This window comes from Tigriopus californicus, chromosome 10, assembly GCF_007210705.1.
Source record: "Tigriopus californicus strain San Diego chromosome 10, Tcal_SD_v2.1, whole genome shotgun sequence".
NCBI classification, from domain to species: domain Eukaryota; kingdom Metazoa; phylum Arthropoda; class Copepoda; order Harpacticoida; family Harpacticidae; genus Tigriopus; species Tigriopus californicus.
The window spans coordinates 15,191,112-15,211,894 of NC_081449.1; the positions used below are offsets into that span (position 1 = coordinate 15,191,112).

Consider the following 20,783-nt stretch of genomic DNA (forward strand, 5'->3'; position numbering starts at 1 on the left):
CGGACCACATTCTTCGTGGAATTTCATTCACTTGACATGCCCTATACAAAAAAGAAGCTTTGTAAAGGGTTGCATTTCTTGTAGTGAATAGTGAATCCCTGAAAACCCAAAGATACAATTGATGATGATAATGTCTTCCCTGACACAAATTGAATCTTTCCCAATTGTAACGCGTATTTTTCAATAGTTGTACTGCATCTTTGCCTCACTAAACAAAGAGATCTTTTCAGTCGTGACATTTCAAAGGTTGAATGAAATAATGACGATTTACCCTTTTCTACCTTAAATACTAGTATCCTATCCTCACATCAACCCCTTTCAATCCGCGCATATTTTGGATTGTCCCCTTTAGCGAAAATTCAAATGTTAACATAAATGTGTAAAATGCTGGGTGCTTCAATTTGATAAATGTCTTGATTTGTGTTACTTCTTTGTGCAATGATGTTTAAAAAAAAACTAAACTATTTTGTGCGTTGTAGATCATACGACTTTTGGACAAACTCGTGCATATGCAAGAGTTATACAACAGTGGTTCATTGTTTTGCCAAGATATTACTTCATAACCTAATGGATATTAGGACAGATATTTCAATTGTTTGGACAAATTGACGTCTTCTGCCGAACATGTTTCTCAAAAACGGCATACGCCATGAATTTGTTCTTTACATATTCTTGCTCCAAAAGCCTAACCCTACAAGAAAAAAAAGGATGGCATTTAATTTCCATTGATTTTTTTTTCGGACACTAATCAATCGTGGTTTGACATTGGGACACGTTTTCAATTTATTCAGATTTTATGGTATAGAGTGCGTAGAAAGCTCCAGAATTTATATTTTCTCAAATATCTCCCAGATGAAACAACAAGCTGACATGAAGTTTTAACCACAAATATAGGTACAAGCTTTAAAAAATATGACGAGTTTAGTGTTCAATATATCCTCCTTTTTCTTCATTACATTTTAGAGACGCATTGGAAAGAGAGCACAAGCGGCAGAACGATGTCATCTAGCATCTCATTTCAGACTAACTTGAAGAAAGACTTCAGAGAGCAAGCCTTGACCTCAAAGATGGACACTACGTTGAGATCAAGGCTTGATGGGAGCCAATACATTCTTTTGGTTATAACACGGAAAATTGGAGTTGCACCAGGCTTGAACCATTTTTGATGAAGTCCTCCTTGGAGCAAACCTGGAATGAGACCTTTAGTGAAACCATCTCTGCCAATTGTGCTCTCATTACAATGTGTCTTTGAGATTTGATAAAGAAAAAAGGGGGATGTATTGAACACTGAAGTCATTAAAGCATAAATTTGCATTTGTTGCCAAAACTTCATGCCAATTTGTCAGCTACTTGTGGAGATATTTGCAAAAATGTAAATCAGAACTTTCCCCTTGTGCCATTGATTCTCTTTAGGAGACTTGAGGCGCTTTTGTTCACAAAATCAAACATCATCATAGCACGTGTACAGTAGCTCAACAACTCTCTTTTTTTGTCGACTTTCCCACAAAGAAAAAAGGGAAATCAATTTGATATTCAAATTCTTGGTAATAGTTACACGAATCATAATCTTTCATTGTAATTGTACAATAGATTACATTCCTTGCAGTGGTTAGTAAAGCCAGGGGAAAAAAATGCTGATGGCTTCTTGTTGAAGATTTTATTCTTCATCTAAGCAAGCTGTAACTAAGCAAATAAAAGGCTCCCCAACAAGGATTAACAAGTTAAGAAGGATGTAGATAAGGACCCAAATGATAAAAAGGCAATTGTTTTTCTAAAATGTCAAAACTAGTAAGACAAAAGTCGAAAAAGAGTCAAAAAGGGGAAAAATGGCTAAAAACGGCGAGAAAATTGGAAATCTGGAACAAACAAAGTCAAAATAGTTCCTTCTTGTTTAACTTTTTTTAGGTCTAATGATTACAAAAGAGCCCGTTGGGGAAACTTTCAAGAGAAGTTCCAACAAGCCCTTGCTCTTCTCTTCAAACTCATTAGCATGAAAATGCGAACTCATTAAAGATGTTTTAACCAGGTCAATTTTCTTCAAATCTCATTTTTATGGCCTTTATGCAAAGAAGGTAACTGCAATTGAATAAACAGATATTCCTCCATGATCTTTCACTTTCTTTTTTTTCTTCTTCTTATTTGGCTAAAAATGATGTCGATACTTCATTTCATCATTTTCATGCTCGAGCAGTCTTCACAATGAATATGAAAATACTCTTTACACTGCCCTTAAGTAATTCTAGAGAAAATTTAGCCCAACTCCGGTAATGATTAGACGTGATTTATTACCAAAAAAATCAAAGAAATCATCAAAGTTTGACTTTCATCGTCATTAATGCATTAGCTGTACAGACTCATGTTTGGTTCAGACATGAACCATATCGATTATTCGTCCAAAAATACTGATCACGATGTTCTCATTAAACAATTCAAGAAGACACAGGCATTAGAGATCCAACTATACCTAGCATAAGATGTTATCATATAAGGAATTAGAATTGGCTATACTTTACACTCGAGCGAACGTACATAGAATAAGATGTTCATGAATGGGTTTCAACGAACTTCAGAAATTGGTAATTTGCTGAAACCGGGGCTTGGCTTCCACAATACAACACGGAAGTCAAAATGGAATCGAAAAACAGGGGGCAGGATTTGGCATCAATCTTGTGCTTCTTCGGGAAGTTGTTCACTCCAAATGTATCTTGTGAAGGAGAATCATGAATTTGAAGAGGGCTCATGAGAGGGGTAGTTTTATTCGGGGTTTCAAGCTACTTATTCGGCACCAATCACACCATAGGCCTGAAGTGTTGACAACGCTACATACGTAAACCATAGCATGACGAAGAAAACACCCGAGGCCCATTTGGCGCCGGTGGGCCCACCTAGTTCGGCTTTTCCAAAAAAGGCCACATATCGCCGAACCACGAGCAAGCCGAGTCCAATGATCGCACAAACGGCATAAATGGTCACACTGAATCCCAATGAACCGGAAGGCACCACAAATTTGCTACCCTGGAAGGAAATGAACAAACTTGTTAATTTGTCCCACCAGGCGAAATTAGGTAAAATGATATCGAAACACAACCGCTTGTGACCTTCAATGGATAAAAATGAATCACGTCTAGGAGAATCCCGGCAACTCTAGAATCTCCCTCAATCACCGCACATGAGAACCCCACTCTAAAAAACACCCAACCTATTCCTTTTCTTCTTCTCCTTGGGGTTACATATCAATCATGTCATAAGCTTGGAGAGTCGATATGACGACGTAGAACACCCACAACAAAATGAGCGTTGCGGCTGAGGCACGCTTGCTCCCGATTGGACCACCTAATTCCGCCCTACCGCACGCGGCGGACATTCGTCTAAACATGAGAATGGCTATCCCAACCAGAGCCACCCCCGTGTACAACATCACTGTGAACCCAAGGGATCCGGAATTCACCAAGAACTTTGTACCCTGTTGTTGATGGAACCAATGGATGAGAAAAGGCAGCATTTAGTAACGAACTAACTCCATGCAAGGCTCGGGAGGGTTTGAAGATGCTTCATAAAAATCTTTATCAAGCATGTTTAGGAGGGTTAAGCTTGGGCGTTTATACATCTCCCAACAATAACTCTTATCTTGGTACACTTACTTTAGCAAAGTGGTAGATGGCGGCAATCAACCATGGAAGTCCCAAACCCAAAAACACGTTTACAGAGTTAGAACCCGTTACATTGCCAATCGCGTTGTCAGCGGATTTTTCTCCAACCGCAGCGGCCTTGGAAGCAAAGGTATCGGGAAGTGAGGTTCCCAGAGCCACCAAGGTAATGGCTGAAAAGGCATAGTTCATAGTATGTGGAACAACGATCCAACATTGTGTTTATTGGATTATTATCGCCTACCAGTCACACTGTCCTCCAAGCCAACCAAGCAACCAAAGATTGAGGCCAAGTCGCCAACGATGCAAGTCAAGAGTCCAATCATGCCCAAGGACACTACAAAACAAGGCCAGCCTCCTCCCATGCCTGCTGGGGGAATTAGGGCGAATAAGATCTGGAAACGGAGACGAAATGAAGATGAGAGAAGGTTGCCATGATTTCCAACCACGTTGGAATGGGTTTCGAGTTATGTACCTTGAATCCAAAAGTCAAAAAGTGCATTACATAGTCCCCAGCAGTGGCGTTTTCGACATCTCCTCCATTGACATTCATGGCATCTTTCAGTTGTTGGCCCCAGGTCTCATTGTGGACCCTCATCGAATCCACGTTCAAATTGGTCATCAGCATCATCTTGTTCATGATGGAGTTAAACTCGTCGTCGTTGGTGATGGTGACGGCGGTTCGATTTATTCTGCCAATGGTGGCACCTCCCTTGGGTTCGTAAATCTCAAGTTCAAAATTCTCGTCTTTTTCAAAGTCCATGTCGTTCTCAATGGGGATTTCGATCACTCGTCGTGTCTAGCAAAGAATGGCAACCCAATCGTTACAGGAGAAAATAGTAGAATACCTTAGTACAATTAATTGTAACCTTACCTCGCCATGGTTGAATTCCAACATTCCTTCGCCACCGTGGTAGTCCTTGCCATTGACCGCAGACTTGTCGATGGTCTTCCATTTAACGGAGATATCTCCGTCCGCGCCATTTTGACGAATTACGGTGATGCGGGCGTTTCCCACACTCTCCTTAACCAAATGTCCGCGTTTTTCAAATTGAAGCATCCCAGGTTCTGAAAGATAGTGGAGGTCAATCGTTTGGCCATTCTGTCGTTGCAGCAAACGAATAAGCAAACAAGAAAGGAGAGGAGTAATTCATCACTTCTATGAAAACATTGAAATGTCAATCAAATCTTGTGTGGCTGGTGCTTGATCCAAAAGACAAGTACAAAAAAAAATTGCCAATACAAGAGAACTCCTTCACCTCCGCGTTGCCACTTATTCTTGCGCGAAATCTCTCCTTTCCCAGCACAAAATATCACAACAGCTAAGGTATACGGATCAAAGTTGTCAAAGTCAAACCTAAAGACCATTTTATGCACATCTCATCGATCTGTATGTCCTCACTCACCATCATCGTTCAGAATGGTGACCTCCATGATGGAGGTCCGGCCCAAGCGCACGTTTTTAGAGTCATCGCCAGGGATCAAGGTCAACTTCACGAAGAACTCCTCATCAGGCTCCCATTGATTGTCGTCGATGATCGTCAAACCAACCTAGAGTTGAGGTGCAAGAAGTTAGAAAAGTGTTGGCCGAAATCTCCGTGGACTGGATGCATGCGAAGAGACATCAGGTTAGCCCTGGCCAAATAAAGAGAGGACTTCCAGGGGAGGAAAATCATTGGTTGAAGCCACAGTCTATGTAGCAGGCTTGGGGAAAGAAGAAAAAAGGCTGTTGGCCAATTCTAGTTCCAGTCTGTTCCAACCTCAGTCGTATAAACAGGAACTTCAGACTTCTTGGTGCATTTCAACGGCACTTTATGGTTTCTCTTTCCGAACAAGAAGCAGTTATTACTGGTTTGAACCTGCTACTTGTTTTCTAGGGAACCATCGGCGGTCTTTCCATTGGGACCAAGACGGGCCTTAGGACCCGCACCTTTCCACCTTTACCATATTTTCCGGTGCAATGTGTTGGAAAGAGGTCTATGTACCTCATTTCCTGTGGAGAACTTGCGTGCATGATGCAAGTACTCATTCACAATGTACAACGAAAGACGACGACTTATATCGGCAACTTTTTTGGTCCTCTTTCTTGAAAAAACAAAGGGGGCACCCGATCTCACTCAATATGAAAAGGGTCGCTGCCCGTTTTCTGGGTCTGCCAGTAATGCTGCACAATTTCCCTGGTGGCAGTCCTGTGGGAAGACGGAGCACTAAAAGATCGGGTTTCCTTTTATTCCGACAAAAATGGATCTAATATCCGTCTTTCATGCAATGCTAATCTTTCGTCGGGAACATCAGTGGGTGGGCCTTCCTTACTTGTTCCTACGCTTCTTCTTGAGAGTCAATAGGAGCCCCTAAGAGCCCTGATGGCGTCTCCTTAAGATGCAATTACCTCCTAGAGTGAAGAAAAAATCGGACCCAATTTTGGCTCCAATTCTACGAAAAATCTTCTTCTCTCGTACCACCTTTCTTCTTGGGCTGATGGCATTTTCTCGTTCATTGACTGAGGACAATCAGAGACTCATCCCGGAGGACTCTAAGAGACCTCGACCTTTCCAAGGCTTATGAAATAGCATGGCTCCCCATGCAAAGTTGGTCTTACCTCTTTTTCAAGTTCCTGGGGTTCGAAAGTGAGCACCTCGTTTATGGGTTGGTAGTCTTCATTTTCCACAGCTGACCCATCGATGGTTTCCACTCTGAAGGAGAATTCGATGGAAAATTGAAGAAACATTTCTGGCGATTTTCTCTTCATATTTGAATAGTGCGGACAGTTTCTTCTTCCATTACTTGCTCAACTTTCGGTCACTTTTTTCTCAAGCTTCCAACTTCTCAACCTTTTCACAATGCTATATCATCTTTGTGCGAGAAAGTCCATCATTATTGGAACATTAGTCCAATTGACATAGCCCTTATTTGAAGACCATTCACTATTCTCTTATTATGGCTTGCTTTGCTACAAAAACAAGCATCGAGCTACCATTGTCCAGTTGTCACATTCCTTGGCTTATTATTAGCCATATCATTATTATTAGGGACAGGAACTTTATACAACATTTCTTTTTCTCTCCACATTTTGTTATAATTGTCACGATTATTTGAAACCTTCATTCTTTCTTTTCACTCTCTTGTTCGTTTCATCAGAGCTGCTAACCCAAGTTTGGCGTTTGTGCTTTGTGGAAAAAAAGAAAAAAATGTATATAAAACCATAAAGTTGACTTTTAATTGTTATCAAACGTTATGTTAAACGTTCCGAGGACTAGTTACTCTTTTCTTGAGCGTGTAGTCATAAAGCAAAAATGTTGGACTGACCATGAAGCAAAAATTTAGATCGCTTTATTTCAAGGGGTTTTGAATCCTTGTCATTTCGATGGAAATGCTTTTGCAAAGAGCTTTCATCATCGGTGATGTTTTTCAGGGTCATGTTCGAAATTTACTTGCATTGAAGCTACATAGTATTATGTACATATTTCTTTGACTATTTCAAATACTTTGTACCCATCCAAGTCGCAAAGTCGCAAAATGTTGTAAATCTACTTTGTTTAACATGCCACAAGTGGTCAAAAGTCAAACTTGTTTCTTTCGTTACCCTTTGTCGTCCAATTTTTCCGATTTCATTCGTTCTTTTCGCCTAATGTACTACCCATATTCACCTTTTCCCGCTTCATCTTATTCGCCCTCAGTTCCTGTCTCTAATGTTTATTATTCTACCCAAAGGCCGTGGGACATACTCGTACCTTATTCGCACGGTTTCGTCTAGCTTTCCATGTCGGATAATGGTAACTTTGTAGGTTCCGACGTTCTCAAGAACGGCTGCCGAGGCTGGAAAACGGGCGAAGAATAAGATCTCATTATCATAACATCGCATAAGAGCATTAAAAATAGGAAGCACTCACATGTGTGAAAGTCAATAATAGCTTTGTCTTCGTCCTCATCCGGATAACTGATATTAGGAGCCTCGGGGTGCTCATTGATGGCATCATAAACCTAAAATGAACCCAAGCTTATAAGATACAGAACCACAAGAAAATTAACATCTGCTTGATTGGCATTGGGTAATGCTTCTATGTGCACATGATGCAAACGTTCGCTGCCGGAGCAAGTAAGAACTGAGTTGTTTTCAATCAAAAAAAGAAAGCAAAGTCCATTAATTAAAAAAAATAAAAACTCGCACTCAGAAGTCAGAACTAAGGCATGTTAACAGTGTGTTTGAACGTGAGCTATAGGTGTGCTTTGATGGTCCCTTTATTCCAGGCTTCGTTCTTCCTCCAGTAAACAAGCAAAGAAATCAGAGATGAAAGCGACGGCTTGCATTTGCATTGATTGCTGTCTGTTCTACTGATCTAAACAAAAACTTTCGTCCGAGGACACCTATTGTTTGGAAAAAGAGAGACAAAGATAATGTACACTGAAGTGAGCCAAAAAAAGCTCTCGTTATTAAGGTTGATTGGTTGGTTAATCCAAGGTTAATCCATGCTTTCAGAGAAATAATCCGTTCCCATGCACACACGAAATCAAATATCGGCATTAAATCAATGGAATGAAATTTAAACACTAGAACTGGTCAAGAAGTTTGATTAGGGACAGAATTCCAATGAAGACTGAGCCATCCAAATGGTTCGATGATCCTAACGTGAAATACCTTCTTCCCATCCTCCGTGATGGGAGCTAACATTCCTGAGACATTCTGTTGCATTTTGGGGACGGAAACGGGAAAAAATAAGAAATTGTGAATTCATGAATTCAATCTCGCCAAGGCTGTAAATCAACTCGTGAACATTCGGAACAAAGAGCGTCAATCAATCTAGTAGTGAGTGCTTCAATCAACAAGTCAACAGGTATTTCTCAAATCGATTCATCTTGATGTTTTTCTTGATCAAGGCACGCGTTTTCAAATTGTCTTGTAATAAATCCAAGACCATGTGCTGATTTTTCGTTTTTTTACTGTTTGGCAACCACGATGAGTATTCACCATTGGACTGATCCTGATCAGAACGGAGCCTTGGCCAAAATACCAATTCATAGACACTTTAACGTGGAAATAATAAATAATGCTCAATCCCACGGTTGAATGGTGACTCAAAATTCAAAATTTATGTGAAGCTTTGTCATTTTTGTGTCTGCTGGTGAAGCTATAATATAAAAGAAACAAAGGCAAAGAAAGTGGTAGCCCGGGTTTTTGCCAGGTTCTTTTGTGAACTCTCCAAAAACACTTCAGTCCAAACTTTCAAGGCCACACACAAATAGTGGCAACGTTTTCACAACCGAAGTACCATTTTCATGATTTTGGGCCGATTTATCAAATCTTGCACCTGGAAAGTTAACCGAAAAACTTTGTACCATACATTTGAATATACTGTGGACTTAAATACATGGAGGTAAACCGTGAATGGCAAGGGTTCTAGAAGTGTATGCCTTAATGAAGGAGTACCACTACCACCAACGACTCTCTGCGCCAACCTCGTTTATGGTTATGCTCTCAAAGGCACTTTTAAAGCCCTCGGATTGCCTTCGAGGTCGCCCAGTGATGGATCTACCCAAAATGGGTTGTCTGATTCCGAGAACCTAAATGTCAAAAAAACGCCGTTACTCTCTCTAAGCCCATTCAAATTCTATCCGCAACTTCGGAACTTCGGAACTACCAAAATCAACGAGCAATCTACGCAATACAACGTGACATTATCAGTTTAGTTTTTTTTTGTGCGTGGGNGGGGGGGAAGGTAATGTGTTGGCGCTTCAAAGCCATGAGTTTTTCCCCAGTTGATAATATGGTTGGAACGGGATCTCTGGCCTCTTTTGTGCGAGTGTTGACATCATGGGTGTGTGACACTAATGGAACTTTCTGATTTATGAAAGACGCGAACACCGTCATGATGATGCCAAGTGGATAGATACTCCTTGAGCTAACTGCCAAGTGATGTTGTCGTTATTGATCTTTAATAACCATGCTTCCATGCCATGGACAAAAAGACGGAGACGATCAGTTCCAGCACATAAGAGATTTTTGTAGAGCAGTACAAACACCTCGACACGCGTACAACAATGATTTTGGAACTTGAGCCAGGCTCAAGGACAAACGGAGAAAGATCAAACTCAAGACGCTTTTTGATTAGCATCCGGATGTCACGGTTAGATAGGTGCTGAAGTACTTTTCGTCTTAACTGATGGTCAAAAAGTCTGGCTGAGCACATGTTTAAGAGCGGGATCTCCAACCAAGCTTGAACCATCTGCAAACACCATTACATTAATCAATGATGCTAGGACAATCGGTCACACAAATACAGTTTGGGGATCATATTTGTTCGTATTTCCAGAATGCTCCACAAATACCGTGGGGGGTTTCGTGATTAGTGAGATAATCTCATCGGAACTATTCAAACAAGCGCATCTTGAGGCTACGCAACCTCGAGTTCAACTTGAGCGCTTGTAAATCCTATTTCAGTGATGCAACAACATATTAGGAGTAGTAGCAAGCAGATATTACAAAGTACCAGTTAATGTAATGGATGAATACGGGGATTTCATCTGCAAACACTTACAGAGAGGATGGTTTTCCCTGGCCAGCCGTACTGTTATGCCGGGGGGGGTAAAAACCGATTATGAATCGCTAAAGCAAACTCGACAAGAGTCAATTAGTCACTTAATCCAGCTCAAAGTTTTTTTTGTAAGGAATATAATATGGAGTTATTAGTCGCCTACCTCTTTCAGTTTCTCGTTCATTCGCCACGAGGGTTGTGTTTTTCGACCTCCAGTAATGTTCCGCACGGCTCCAATGCGATACCACATTCGAGAGTGCGGTTTGGAGTCGATGATTCTGTTGAAGTGGAGTAATTGTAAAAGATCGATCGACGCGTGACAATGATTAACCTATTTTACGTACTTGGATGCAGCCAAAACAGCAGCGTCTTCATCGCTTAACTTTGTGTTCTTTTTGACGTCTTTGATGAAACTGACCAATCCATCACGGTCAAATTGACCGTTTCTGAAGTAGGCTCGGTCTTTTAGCATTTCTTCGGCTGTAATGGAAATGGCATGTCAATTTTGATTAGATGCCCATGGATAACTTTGATGATAAACATTAGAGATCATAATTAGTCGATGGGTTAGTCCTTGAACATTGCAAGGCCTCTCGTTGACCACACATTGAACCTGAAAGAACAATGAACAGGAAACACAACACACAAAATACAAAACACACGTCTAACATCAACTTATACCAAAAAATCATTTTGTTATGACATCATCTTTTGTGTCGTGGGAATCATGTATTTTGAAAGGCTTCCTACATCGAACTTTGCCAATTGTTTTTTTTTGCCATTGAAAAGTGATCCTCGAAACCTTGCGATATCAATCTATTTCTGTGAGGCAAATTCAGTTAGGCATGTGAAAAACAGATGACCTCGCTAGGGTGCCTTTGTGGACAGTTCGATGGCTTGTATGGAAAAGCAGGGGAAATCTGTTGCCTCGTCCCCATAAAGTGGGAGGCAATCAAGGAACACAGCCGGGCATTATTGCGGACACCATGCCGTACAATTACATTAGTATTCCAGGGACCAAGTGCACAATGAAAACGTCACGTAGTAGGGGTTTATCCCGAGATGAGTCATGTGTAAGAAAATGAATGAAGGCCTCATCGCGGTCACTCCATCAAGATGGTCCCACGTCTATAGTGGAACGTGTTACGTATATGTAAGCTTTAATAACATTTTTTTTTATGTGGGTTTTCCTTCTCAAGTTTTCTGAGAGTGAAATTCGCACAACAGGTATTTTTCTTGCGCCTCAAATGGAAACGAGAGCCTTATTTTCTTGTCCAACGATTAACAAGGCTACAAGTGTAGAACTTGGGTCGAACCATGTCTTTGGTTCTTAAGGTCCTATGGAAACTCTTGTGCTTGATAAGGATAGCATTCCATTAGCTTTGCACTGAGCATTATGAGCTAGTATTTGTCCAATGCTCCAGTGTACAGTTATTAGCAAATTCACTATCACAGATTAACACTTTCGATTTCGATTGCAAGAAACTAATCTCTTTTAAGGATGGCTGATTTTTTTTTTGGTTTGGTTTTTCACGGGCTTTTCTAACCGCTACAGGGAATATAATCCTCAGTACTGTTAAAATGAAAGGTTATAATTCGTCTATTTATTACCTTTCAATTTTTATATGATATTTGGTCTACCCACGAATTTGAGTTGGCAGACCGAGCTAGTCCTTGAATGTAGGGTTGATCTGGTATGCTATCTAAAAATTTGTCCAAGTCTGACTTGAAAGATGCTACCGGATCAACCAGGCTTACGTATTCCCTACGAATACTAGAGGGAAGCAAATTAAACTATGAAGGAGCCCGATGATTGATTGTGTCACTATGGGATTCCTTCTTTATCAACTCAAAGTATGATGATGCCATCAATTTTTAGGGAATACTTGACTTCATTTTCACTTCAATGAAGGTAATAAATATCTTTATGGTATCAATTTTTGTCATTTTATTTTGAAGTTTTAAAAATTTCAATTGATTGATTGGTTGCAAAAGAGCACTTTCCTTTAATTGTCTAAGGTCCGACAATTAGTCATATCGTGATTTTTACTCATCTTTAAGAATACCAAAACAGTAATTCGGTGCTTAAAAAATGCACGCTCTTTAGATGTACCCGATATATTTGGAATCCAATTGGAGAGATTCTTTTTTTTCCAACGGTATGTCAACACTTTCTTTTGTCCTGCCAAACAAACAAGTAACATTGGTCAGGGAATTCCGTATTCATCTGCCCTGCCAAATATTTTTCAACAAAGAAGGAACTACGTATTTGTTGTCATCAAGTCCTGACTTTTAGTTATGTCAGAGTATTTTCTGTGGCAAGGGAAATTCTTTTTGCTCATTCCATTCGAGCATGGTGCAAGGCAACCCTATTTTTTCATTAGACAAGAAATGATAAGAAGGAAGAGAGTGTAATCTCCAATCCCCGTTTGATCTAGGGCGTGGAAGGAAAACGGCAAAAGCCACTTTATCTCATCCCACTTTGGTGTTCTGTCAGAGAGGCATTATTTCATGATCTTTTGCGGCTGTATGGTGAAAGATCAAAATTTTCCCGTTAAGAGCCCTTGACTGTACGAAGCGTAAAGAGTGAAGAGCCTAAAAGGGCATCAAAGCATGTCGTAATTGCCTTTGCTTGTACCGCAGAAGCTATGAATACGTTTGGATAGCCTCTCTGCCCTTGCATTCAAATGCAAAAGATCCATTAGATGCAAGGGTCTGGGCTGTCTATCCATGTGTCCATGAGGACGTGCAATAGATAAGAGAACGGACAAATAAGCAGATATGCCTGAAAAGACCGGACCTGAATCTGGACCAAAGTATTCTCCACTAAGCCAACAGCCCATCCAAGTCCTTTTTCTAAGCCAATGGAAGAATCCCAACAAGTGAACTAGAATGATAATTTCCAGGCCTTCTCCCGAGGAGGCCTTTCAATCTACCATCTCAACTACTCGGACAGTTTCATCGTTATCTCAGATATGACTAACACAAGCTGATGAACCATGGATGCACGAGGCACACACAGTAGGTAAGTAGGTACATAAGACGAGCTCTCAACTAGTCTCCCACATTCACGGCCTTTGGGGCTAAACCATGATAGCATGTCAAACATACTTAGTGCCTCCACTTCACTAGTACTCCCTCGTTTGGCGAGCTCCCAAGGGGATAGAGCCACGAGCACTGGTTGGTTAAGCAAAAGCAAGTTCGGCCTTAGCCACCGCTGTTCCACCTGCAGTGATTACACTCCCCCAGATTGAGTGGTGCAGCGTTTCGACGAGAGCGTAATTTGGTTGTTCCCTTCGCACCTTATGCCGGATAATTTGATTCATATCAAGATTAGGTTCTGTCAAAAAAAAGAAGACCTCGCCCATCGCTCATCATCATATGTTTTCAAAAGCCGTATTTCACTGGTGTGGCAGAGCATTTTGAGCGTCTTGAAAAATGCTCATTGGATAAGAGCCCTTTTGTATTTGTACGTATATGATGGGGTATGTGTGCGAGTGTGTTTGTGTGGGCGAAGCTCGAAAGGAAAAAACAACACAGAACACATCGTTAAGGAGAGATATATAAACAAAATTTTCAATTCTGACGTCATGCTTTCATTCAGAGTTGAAAAAAAGCCTCAAAAGCTCCAAGTTTCCACACTTCAGTGAGACATCATTGCAGGGTGCTTCAGAAGAACTGAAAGGGCTGGGTGTTTGATTCATAATCAGAGGGTGGATTTGAAATTGATTTGCACGTTGAACAGAAATCAAAGAAATTTGTTTTCCTCCCTGTAAATGGTCTGAACTTTTGAAAGTAGACAATCGGTTATGAAAAAACCCTGTCAAATTTCTGCTCAACATTCAAATCAATTTGAAATCCTCCCTCTAGTCATAACTCGTGATTCAAACGTCGCATCAACTCAAGATGATCGGCTTATTTTTGGTCAATTAACAGGATAGATAGCTTTAAAATGATACAAATTCTAGTCAAATTAATGCTCATTTTCACATGAGTTGTCACATAAAGGGTCCTTTTGAAAATAAGGCTTTCAAGATTTGAGTTTTGTTATAAACGAAAGCCATAGGCTTTGTATGATCGAACCCCTCAGTCATTACTTGAATACAAGTTGGCCATGCATAATGTACGTTTGTACTACAATATTGGTCCCTGCTTAATGTTTTGAGTTGTTTTGTCTTATGTTCCAATTCTTTTAACGCACCATGTGGACTGTTTCGTGAGGGGAGCTCTTGAATCACTGTAGACAAACAGGGATATCCGGTACGAGAATAAATTTAGTCGTTTCAGGTTTTAACCTCACGACGTCAGTTCATTAGGCATTACTTCGAAATAAAAAATGAAAGAATGGCATGTTCCCAAACGTCTCACATCAAACAAAATACCCGATAAGAAACTGGTCGAGGATTGGTCAAGGAATAAAAGTTAGGATCTCATTGACATCTCATATCTTTGGTGAAACAATTCGAGGGTTATCAGTTGAATGTTAACAATGGGATTAAGGCCGCTGCTCAGGTTTCAAAACTTGCTTGCCAAGAGTCAATATAGAATTTTGTTTTGGGCTTCATTTCCACCTCAAAGCTTCATCATTATTTAGATGATAGAGATTGAAGGACAGAGGGTCTCAAGTTGACAGGTTCTTGTACAAATTTCAGGTCAAGTATTTGCTTCTAATCATGTTTTGTGCCGGTTTTTCCTCCATAGAATGCACAGCACACGTTTCCCAAGGGGGAAAGTTAATACGTAGGTACGTACACATCTGCAATTAGTTTTATGAGAACAAGTACAACATATCTGATTCGTTACGTTTGCGGAGGATGCAAAGTCGAGGACGTCGCGGTTTTATCAATGAGACCCTTGGGAAGGACAGAAATTGTTGTCAAGGTATCAGGAGATGAGGAACAGGATAAGGGACTGACAACCAGGGTACAATCGATCCTCCAAGGCACGAGACAGATGTTAGTATCCCTCCAGACAGAAGTAGTAGTAGTAGTAGTAGTAGTAGTAGTAGTAGTAGTAGTAGTAGTAGTAGTAGTAGTAGTAGTAGTAGTAGTAGTAGTAGTAGTAGTAGTAGTAGTAGTAGTAGTAGTAGTAGTAGTAGTAGTAGTAGTAGTAGTAGTAGTAGTAGTAGTAATAGTAGTAGTAGTAATAGTAGTAGTAGGACGAGGATGATTGGTAGTGGAAGTGGTAGATTGATTGGACACCCAAGGCTAAAAGGAAATGTAAACTGATACTTACTCTCACCTGGGGTAAAGTTACCCAACTCGATCTGTCGTTCCTTGTCGGAGCTCGTGGTTCGTTTCTGTCCGAAGAGAGGATGAAGCCATTGCTTATCCGCACAATAAGCAATCACCACCAGAATGGGGAAGAACACGAATGTGAGGATGGCCTCCCAAAGCTCCACCTCCTCGGGGCTCACCCATTTGAGGATCACCAACAGCCAGATGTAGGCCAACACTGAGAACGAGGCCGTCACGCCAAACACGATGATCTGGTCGATCCGGCGAGTCTCGCCGGTCGGAATGCCAATGATGCACACGGCGGAAATGGCCAACAAGTTGAATGCGGCGGATCCCACGATCGTGCCCGGGCCCAGTTGGCCGGCTTCGAAGTTATTGCCAATGATCTCGATGACGTTGAGCAGGATCTCGGGGGCGGACGAGCCCAGAGCCATGAGAGTCAAATTGGCCACCGTCCCATTCCACACGGGCACCTCGATCACTTCGGGACTGTCTCCCTTGGGTGTGGCAAAATGGATCTTCTTGGTCTTGGACGTGATCTTCTCGATGGCACACATGAAAATATCGGCCACGATCGACACGCCCAGGAACGAGTAGAGTAGGCCGATCAAGTAGAGGGTGCCACGCAGAGCTGCCGGCCATGTCTCCTCGGAGAAGATGGGCAGGATCAAACCCAGTGTTGAACATTTGTTCTTGTTCCCACACCAAGATGATCCGGATTCTCCTACGTAGCAAATCTGGGTTTTATTGGAAGTCCAGATCCCATAATGGGGCTCAAGTTCAGTGGCATTCATCTTGAGCGGTGTCCGCCCTCAGTTATTCAATCAGTCAACCTGGAACAGGGAAGAGGAACAGGTTCTTCAATCACTTTTGTCCCACATGGACTTGGCACAAAACTAAAAGCTAATATGGATGATAGACAGAACCATTAGTTCAGTCATGCATCGGGTGAGTTGTGTTTTCCCCTGGGGGTCTCGATATTGTCGCGGGTTCCCCCTGAGATCAAATCCGGACAACAGGGCGTGGTTACCGAGATGAGCTCTACGTACAATGACATGCACTCCGAGATATACGTTGCCTTGAACTTCTCTCTTACAACGAACTGGTGTTCCAAGCTAATTCTGAGTCCGTGTGTGCTCTTGGAACACTTGCATGACTCTTCATTTCCGTCTGTCATGGGTCAGGTGTTGTTGGAGGATGTTTTCTGTGACTCGTCTCCTTACACGTGAAATAAATGCCTTGTCATAACGGGGACCTATCTATCTTCTCTGCCTACTTGAGCCAGTGGTGATACATTTCAATATAAATAATAAAGAGTTCGTAGACAACGGGTAATGTCAAATCACTTACCGTATCAATGTTCAAAGTGAATTCCAATTGAAAGCCAGATAAATACACTTCACATGCACATCTTTAACGCTGAGCTTGGTGAACAGACTGAAGCCCCCACCCAGTCCTCGCCTGTCTTAACGCTGTTCTCAACTATCTCTTCACCTCCCACTCCTCAGAGAACACTCATTTCACCGAAACCTTCCAGGAATATCAGTACCTATAGAGTCAAAGAGTCGGAGTTAGAGTCAGAATAGGAGTCTCAGAGTACTAGGGGTAGATAGAACAAGGAGACGACGACCTAGACGCAAATGCTGTTTATGCTCGGCTTCATTCCCGCATCTGCTTGAGGATCGCTATGAACAGCTGTGTGCGGGCAAACAGATCCACGCTCCTCACCAAACAAAAGTCATGGCCGACGAGGGATTCGGCCAGCCCGTTCTCGCTCGGCGAGGGAAGCGCAATGTAATGGCTCCTCTGCCGCCAAGTCTCCATGCACTCCATTCCTTCATCCATACACTTCTACGTACCTCCCTGTTCCACTTCATATGGACATAGCCGTACACGATGGTCTATCCCGTCTATCCCTACAAACAACGAGCAAGCTTTTTTGGACGAACTTTAGAGGCGAAGAGAGGGCTTGATGCCGAAACAATTTTCAATCTGGTATTCCAGTACTTTCGACTTTCGCTCTACGAACACGATCTAGCGCCATAGCCTGCGAATTATGTACGTAGACAGGGTCAATGGGATAAACTTGTGCCCTTTCTGCCTCGTTTCCAATCATTGCCCATGGGTGGGACGTATGAAAACAAACATTCGCACTCCTCCAGTCAGCAACAAGTCCTCGCTGCCTGCAAGCTGCAAGTGGTCCATGAGCCCTTCCCATGGGCTTCAAGTGTGTTTTGTTAGTACATGTCGTACATGTGTTCCCGAAAGCATTCTGCTCGTTCTCATTTTTGGCTTAGTTATGGTGCGTTTGGTGTGCCTCTCATCGGGAAATAGAGATGATGTGATGCGGTTTGCCAAACAAGTCATCCCTATTGCCATTACACTCAAATTAACGTGAATGGACCTAGGAATAGCCTGGTACTCCACCACGCGTTTGACCTGGGAGATGATTGTGACTGTGCGCACACATCTGTTCATTTCGGGCTCAACAACCCGCTTTGAGATTCGCCAAAGCATGTGAGCCAAACTTTTGTCTGGCCATTGAGGACGAAAGATTCGCTTTAGTTCAAAATTGTTCTTGGAATCCAGCTCATGAAGCATTGGAATTTAGATTTTCAAGGCGGAACCAGGCAAACTGATGCATGATCGTTTGTCGTGTACATGTAGTTCCTAGAATCAGCCGTGGCGTCATTGATGACATGGTCGTGGTGTCTTTGTCATAGGATGGATATATTCTTGTCATATATTCTTATCTCTGGCTACGAGTAATATTGGGGGAAATCCGTTGAACAATGTGATCTTCTAATTTTTGTACGAAGTACAGAATTTAGGGCTAGATCTTGGAGTGCGCTTGTTTTATTCTTGTGTACACTCTCAACTTTTCTCGCCTCGAACGAAGGTTATCAGGCATGAAAATAACTCTGAAATAATGATTAAAGATGAGCTCCTACAAGTAATGTTCAAATTACAGCAGAACTGATAAGAAGTGCTAAGAATATCAAACTTAAGAATAGAGCGGAAAAGAAAGGACAATTCCCTGCTATTCTTGTTTATGTTCAGTGTCAAGAATCTTAACGGGATCAAGATTAGGACCTTATGAGTGAATGACAATGGCATGTAAAATATGTTTGAGCATGTTAGGTTCATCTCAATCCTATCTTCTGATGAATGACCCAACGCTTGTATCCATTTACATTCTTGATGCATTACTTCACAAGGCAAACTCTATTGTATGAAAGATGCGAATTTTCTTTACGTGGTTTGAAATAGGCATCTGACTAAAATGTCCAAAATTAAAAGCTTTTGAACTCAGCTAACGTTAACCAAATATAATTTGAACGTAGTGTTCCATAGATTTGAAATATTAGGCAAAAAATTCACGTTCAGGGTTTGAAGAGCCTCTTTATGGCTTGAGTATTTGATAACATTTCTCGTTTCGAAGAAACTGACCCTCTTTTATGCTTTCATTCATGGTTTACCAAGTGTTTTTGCGTTTATGGCAGTAGGTAGATGAAAGATTAGAGTTAGAGCTCTAGATAGAGAAATAACACGGGTCTAGGAAATGGCTGTTATTGAATATTGCGTTTTCACAAGCTCTGATCGTGAGTGGGATTGCACTTGATTTTGCGACTATTTGATTTCGTTGTTGTTGAAATGCAGCTGCAAATTGAGTGATTTATTGGTCTATTAACTTAGTGCAACTGATTTGACCAGAACAATACAAGAGACATGGATTGAACTTTCACTCTTGCTCCTTATCTACCGACAAGAGTTCGTAATACTGATGGGATCAATCTGCCTGCGCCCAAACTTTCAAATCAGTACTGCCAGGTTTGATCCCAGTTTTTTTTTGGGGGGGTAAGAAAATGCAAGGGCACTTGACCTGAAAAAAAATTAGACTCGGATCAATATTGGCAGTACTGGTTTGAAAGCTTGAGTCGCAGGCAGATTGATGACATTTTGTGGTTTTTGATGGTTCATGATATTTAAAAGCCATTTTAGTTTTGTTTCGGGTGAAGAGCTTGGACGGTAGAGAGACTAGCTGATCGATTTTGATGCATGTTGTCCGTTCTCCTGATGTATTCAAATATTAACTCACAACGATGACCCAATGTAATGAACAGTTCAGCATGGTGGATCCCAGAAAATGTTCCCTATTTTGTTTGCATTAGAGGACACGTTTTTGTATGATAGAGTAAAACAATTGGCGGAGAACATACTAGTTATAGTTTCTGGGCAATTACTTCTTCTTGGACGAAAAATCAAGGGGTACAACTTGAATGAACATGACAGAACACGAAGGGTTCCTCGTTCCACGTTCAGTGACTGTAGAGAAAAATGCAAACCTGGAAATAGTACATTGTGCTGTTTCGGAGAGTGAACATTTCACGTAAGAAAGCAAAGTTTCTTCCTGTTATTGCTCCTGCTTTCATGAACGAACTTAAGAAATAGTGCGAACCCTGATGCCGCCTTGCCATTCAAGAATTTAGCATTAGGGCCCTTATTTGCAACGTCAGACAGCCCAAACAAAACGGGAAGAGGCACGGTAGATTGCTAAATAAACTGCTCTTGCCTTACCTTGAAGGCAATTTCTTTTCCGGACATTATGTGACCCGGGGCATTAATCATAAATAAGGTTTTGATAGAATTAGCCAAAAACAACACAAACGCATTAATATTAAATAAAGAGGAATCGGCCCAATCGGCCCTTTTTTGGTGGAGGCTGACTCACAAAGCGCCCTCTGAAGTGCAAATCGTAAACCATATTTCGTGCAGCGTAAGAGGGCTATTCAGAATTTAGACATTTGTCTGCCATATCTTTTGGAAAACGAACTTCGAATTGAAGCCCCAAGGCAAAGAATTTTCAGTTTTGAGGCTTCAAGTTGTCGCATTTCCATGCTCAAAAATCATCATGTAATGGTTGAGTGGATGAGCTCTTCAACTGAAGCGCCTCGTCATCGCAACACTGAATGAAATTGGATTGAATTAAAGCACCAACAAGCATTTGAACAAACATTTCTATGTGCATTCAACGCACATTTTCCGCTCGAGAATTGGCGCTCCAGATTAATCCTTAGCAACGTCTATTAAAAGGATTTTTCGCTTTTTTGCGAACTTGCGTATCGTTATTGGGAATGTAATTAACCCTGAGCAATTCACAATGAAAACCTAAAATTCTTAATCAATTTTCTACTCATGTAATATCTTATTCATCAACATATGAAAGTTGACGGGTTTGGTTATCCCTTGGTTTGTAGAGTTGATTGGATTGATAGTAGTATTATTTAGATTCTTTGTGTCTGAGGTTGGAAGTTCAAACCTTGGGACTAATTTTGCATTTCAACAACTCTACTCTTTTTGGCAATCAT

General features: G+C 41.3%; 1 protein-coding gene across 1 annotated transcript; it reads right to left on the minus strand.

The window, feature by feature from the left end:
- Nucleotides 1-2,265: 2,265 nt before the first annotated feature.
- On the minus strand, nt 2,266-16,183 carry LOC131888541 (sodium/calcium exchanger 2-like; the record flags this gene model as incomplete). The annotated part of the gene is given in 13 exon segments (XM_059237419.1): nt 2,266-3,015; nt 3,642-3,820; nt 3,892-4,042; nt 4,123-4,446; nt 4,522-4,715; nt 5,054-5,198; nt 6,247-6,340; nt 7,379-7,463; nt 7,538-7,628; nt 8,284-8,328; nt 10,341-10,455; nt 10,522-10,657; nt 15,413-16,183. Coding segments are annotated over 13 exon segments (2,570 nt in total), but the record flags the coding sequence as incomplete, so codon positions are not given.
- Between the last annotated feature and the right edge of the window lie 4,600 nt (nt 16,184-20,783).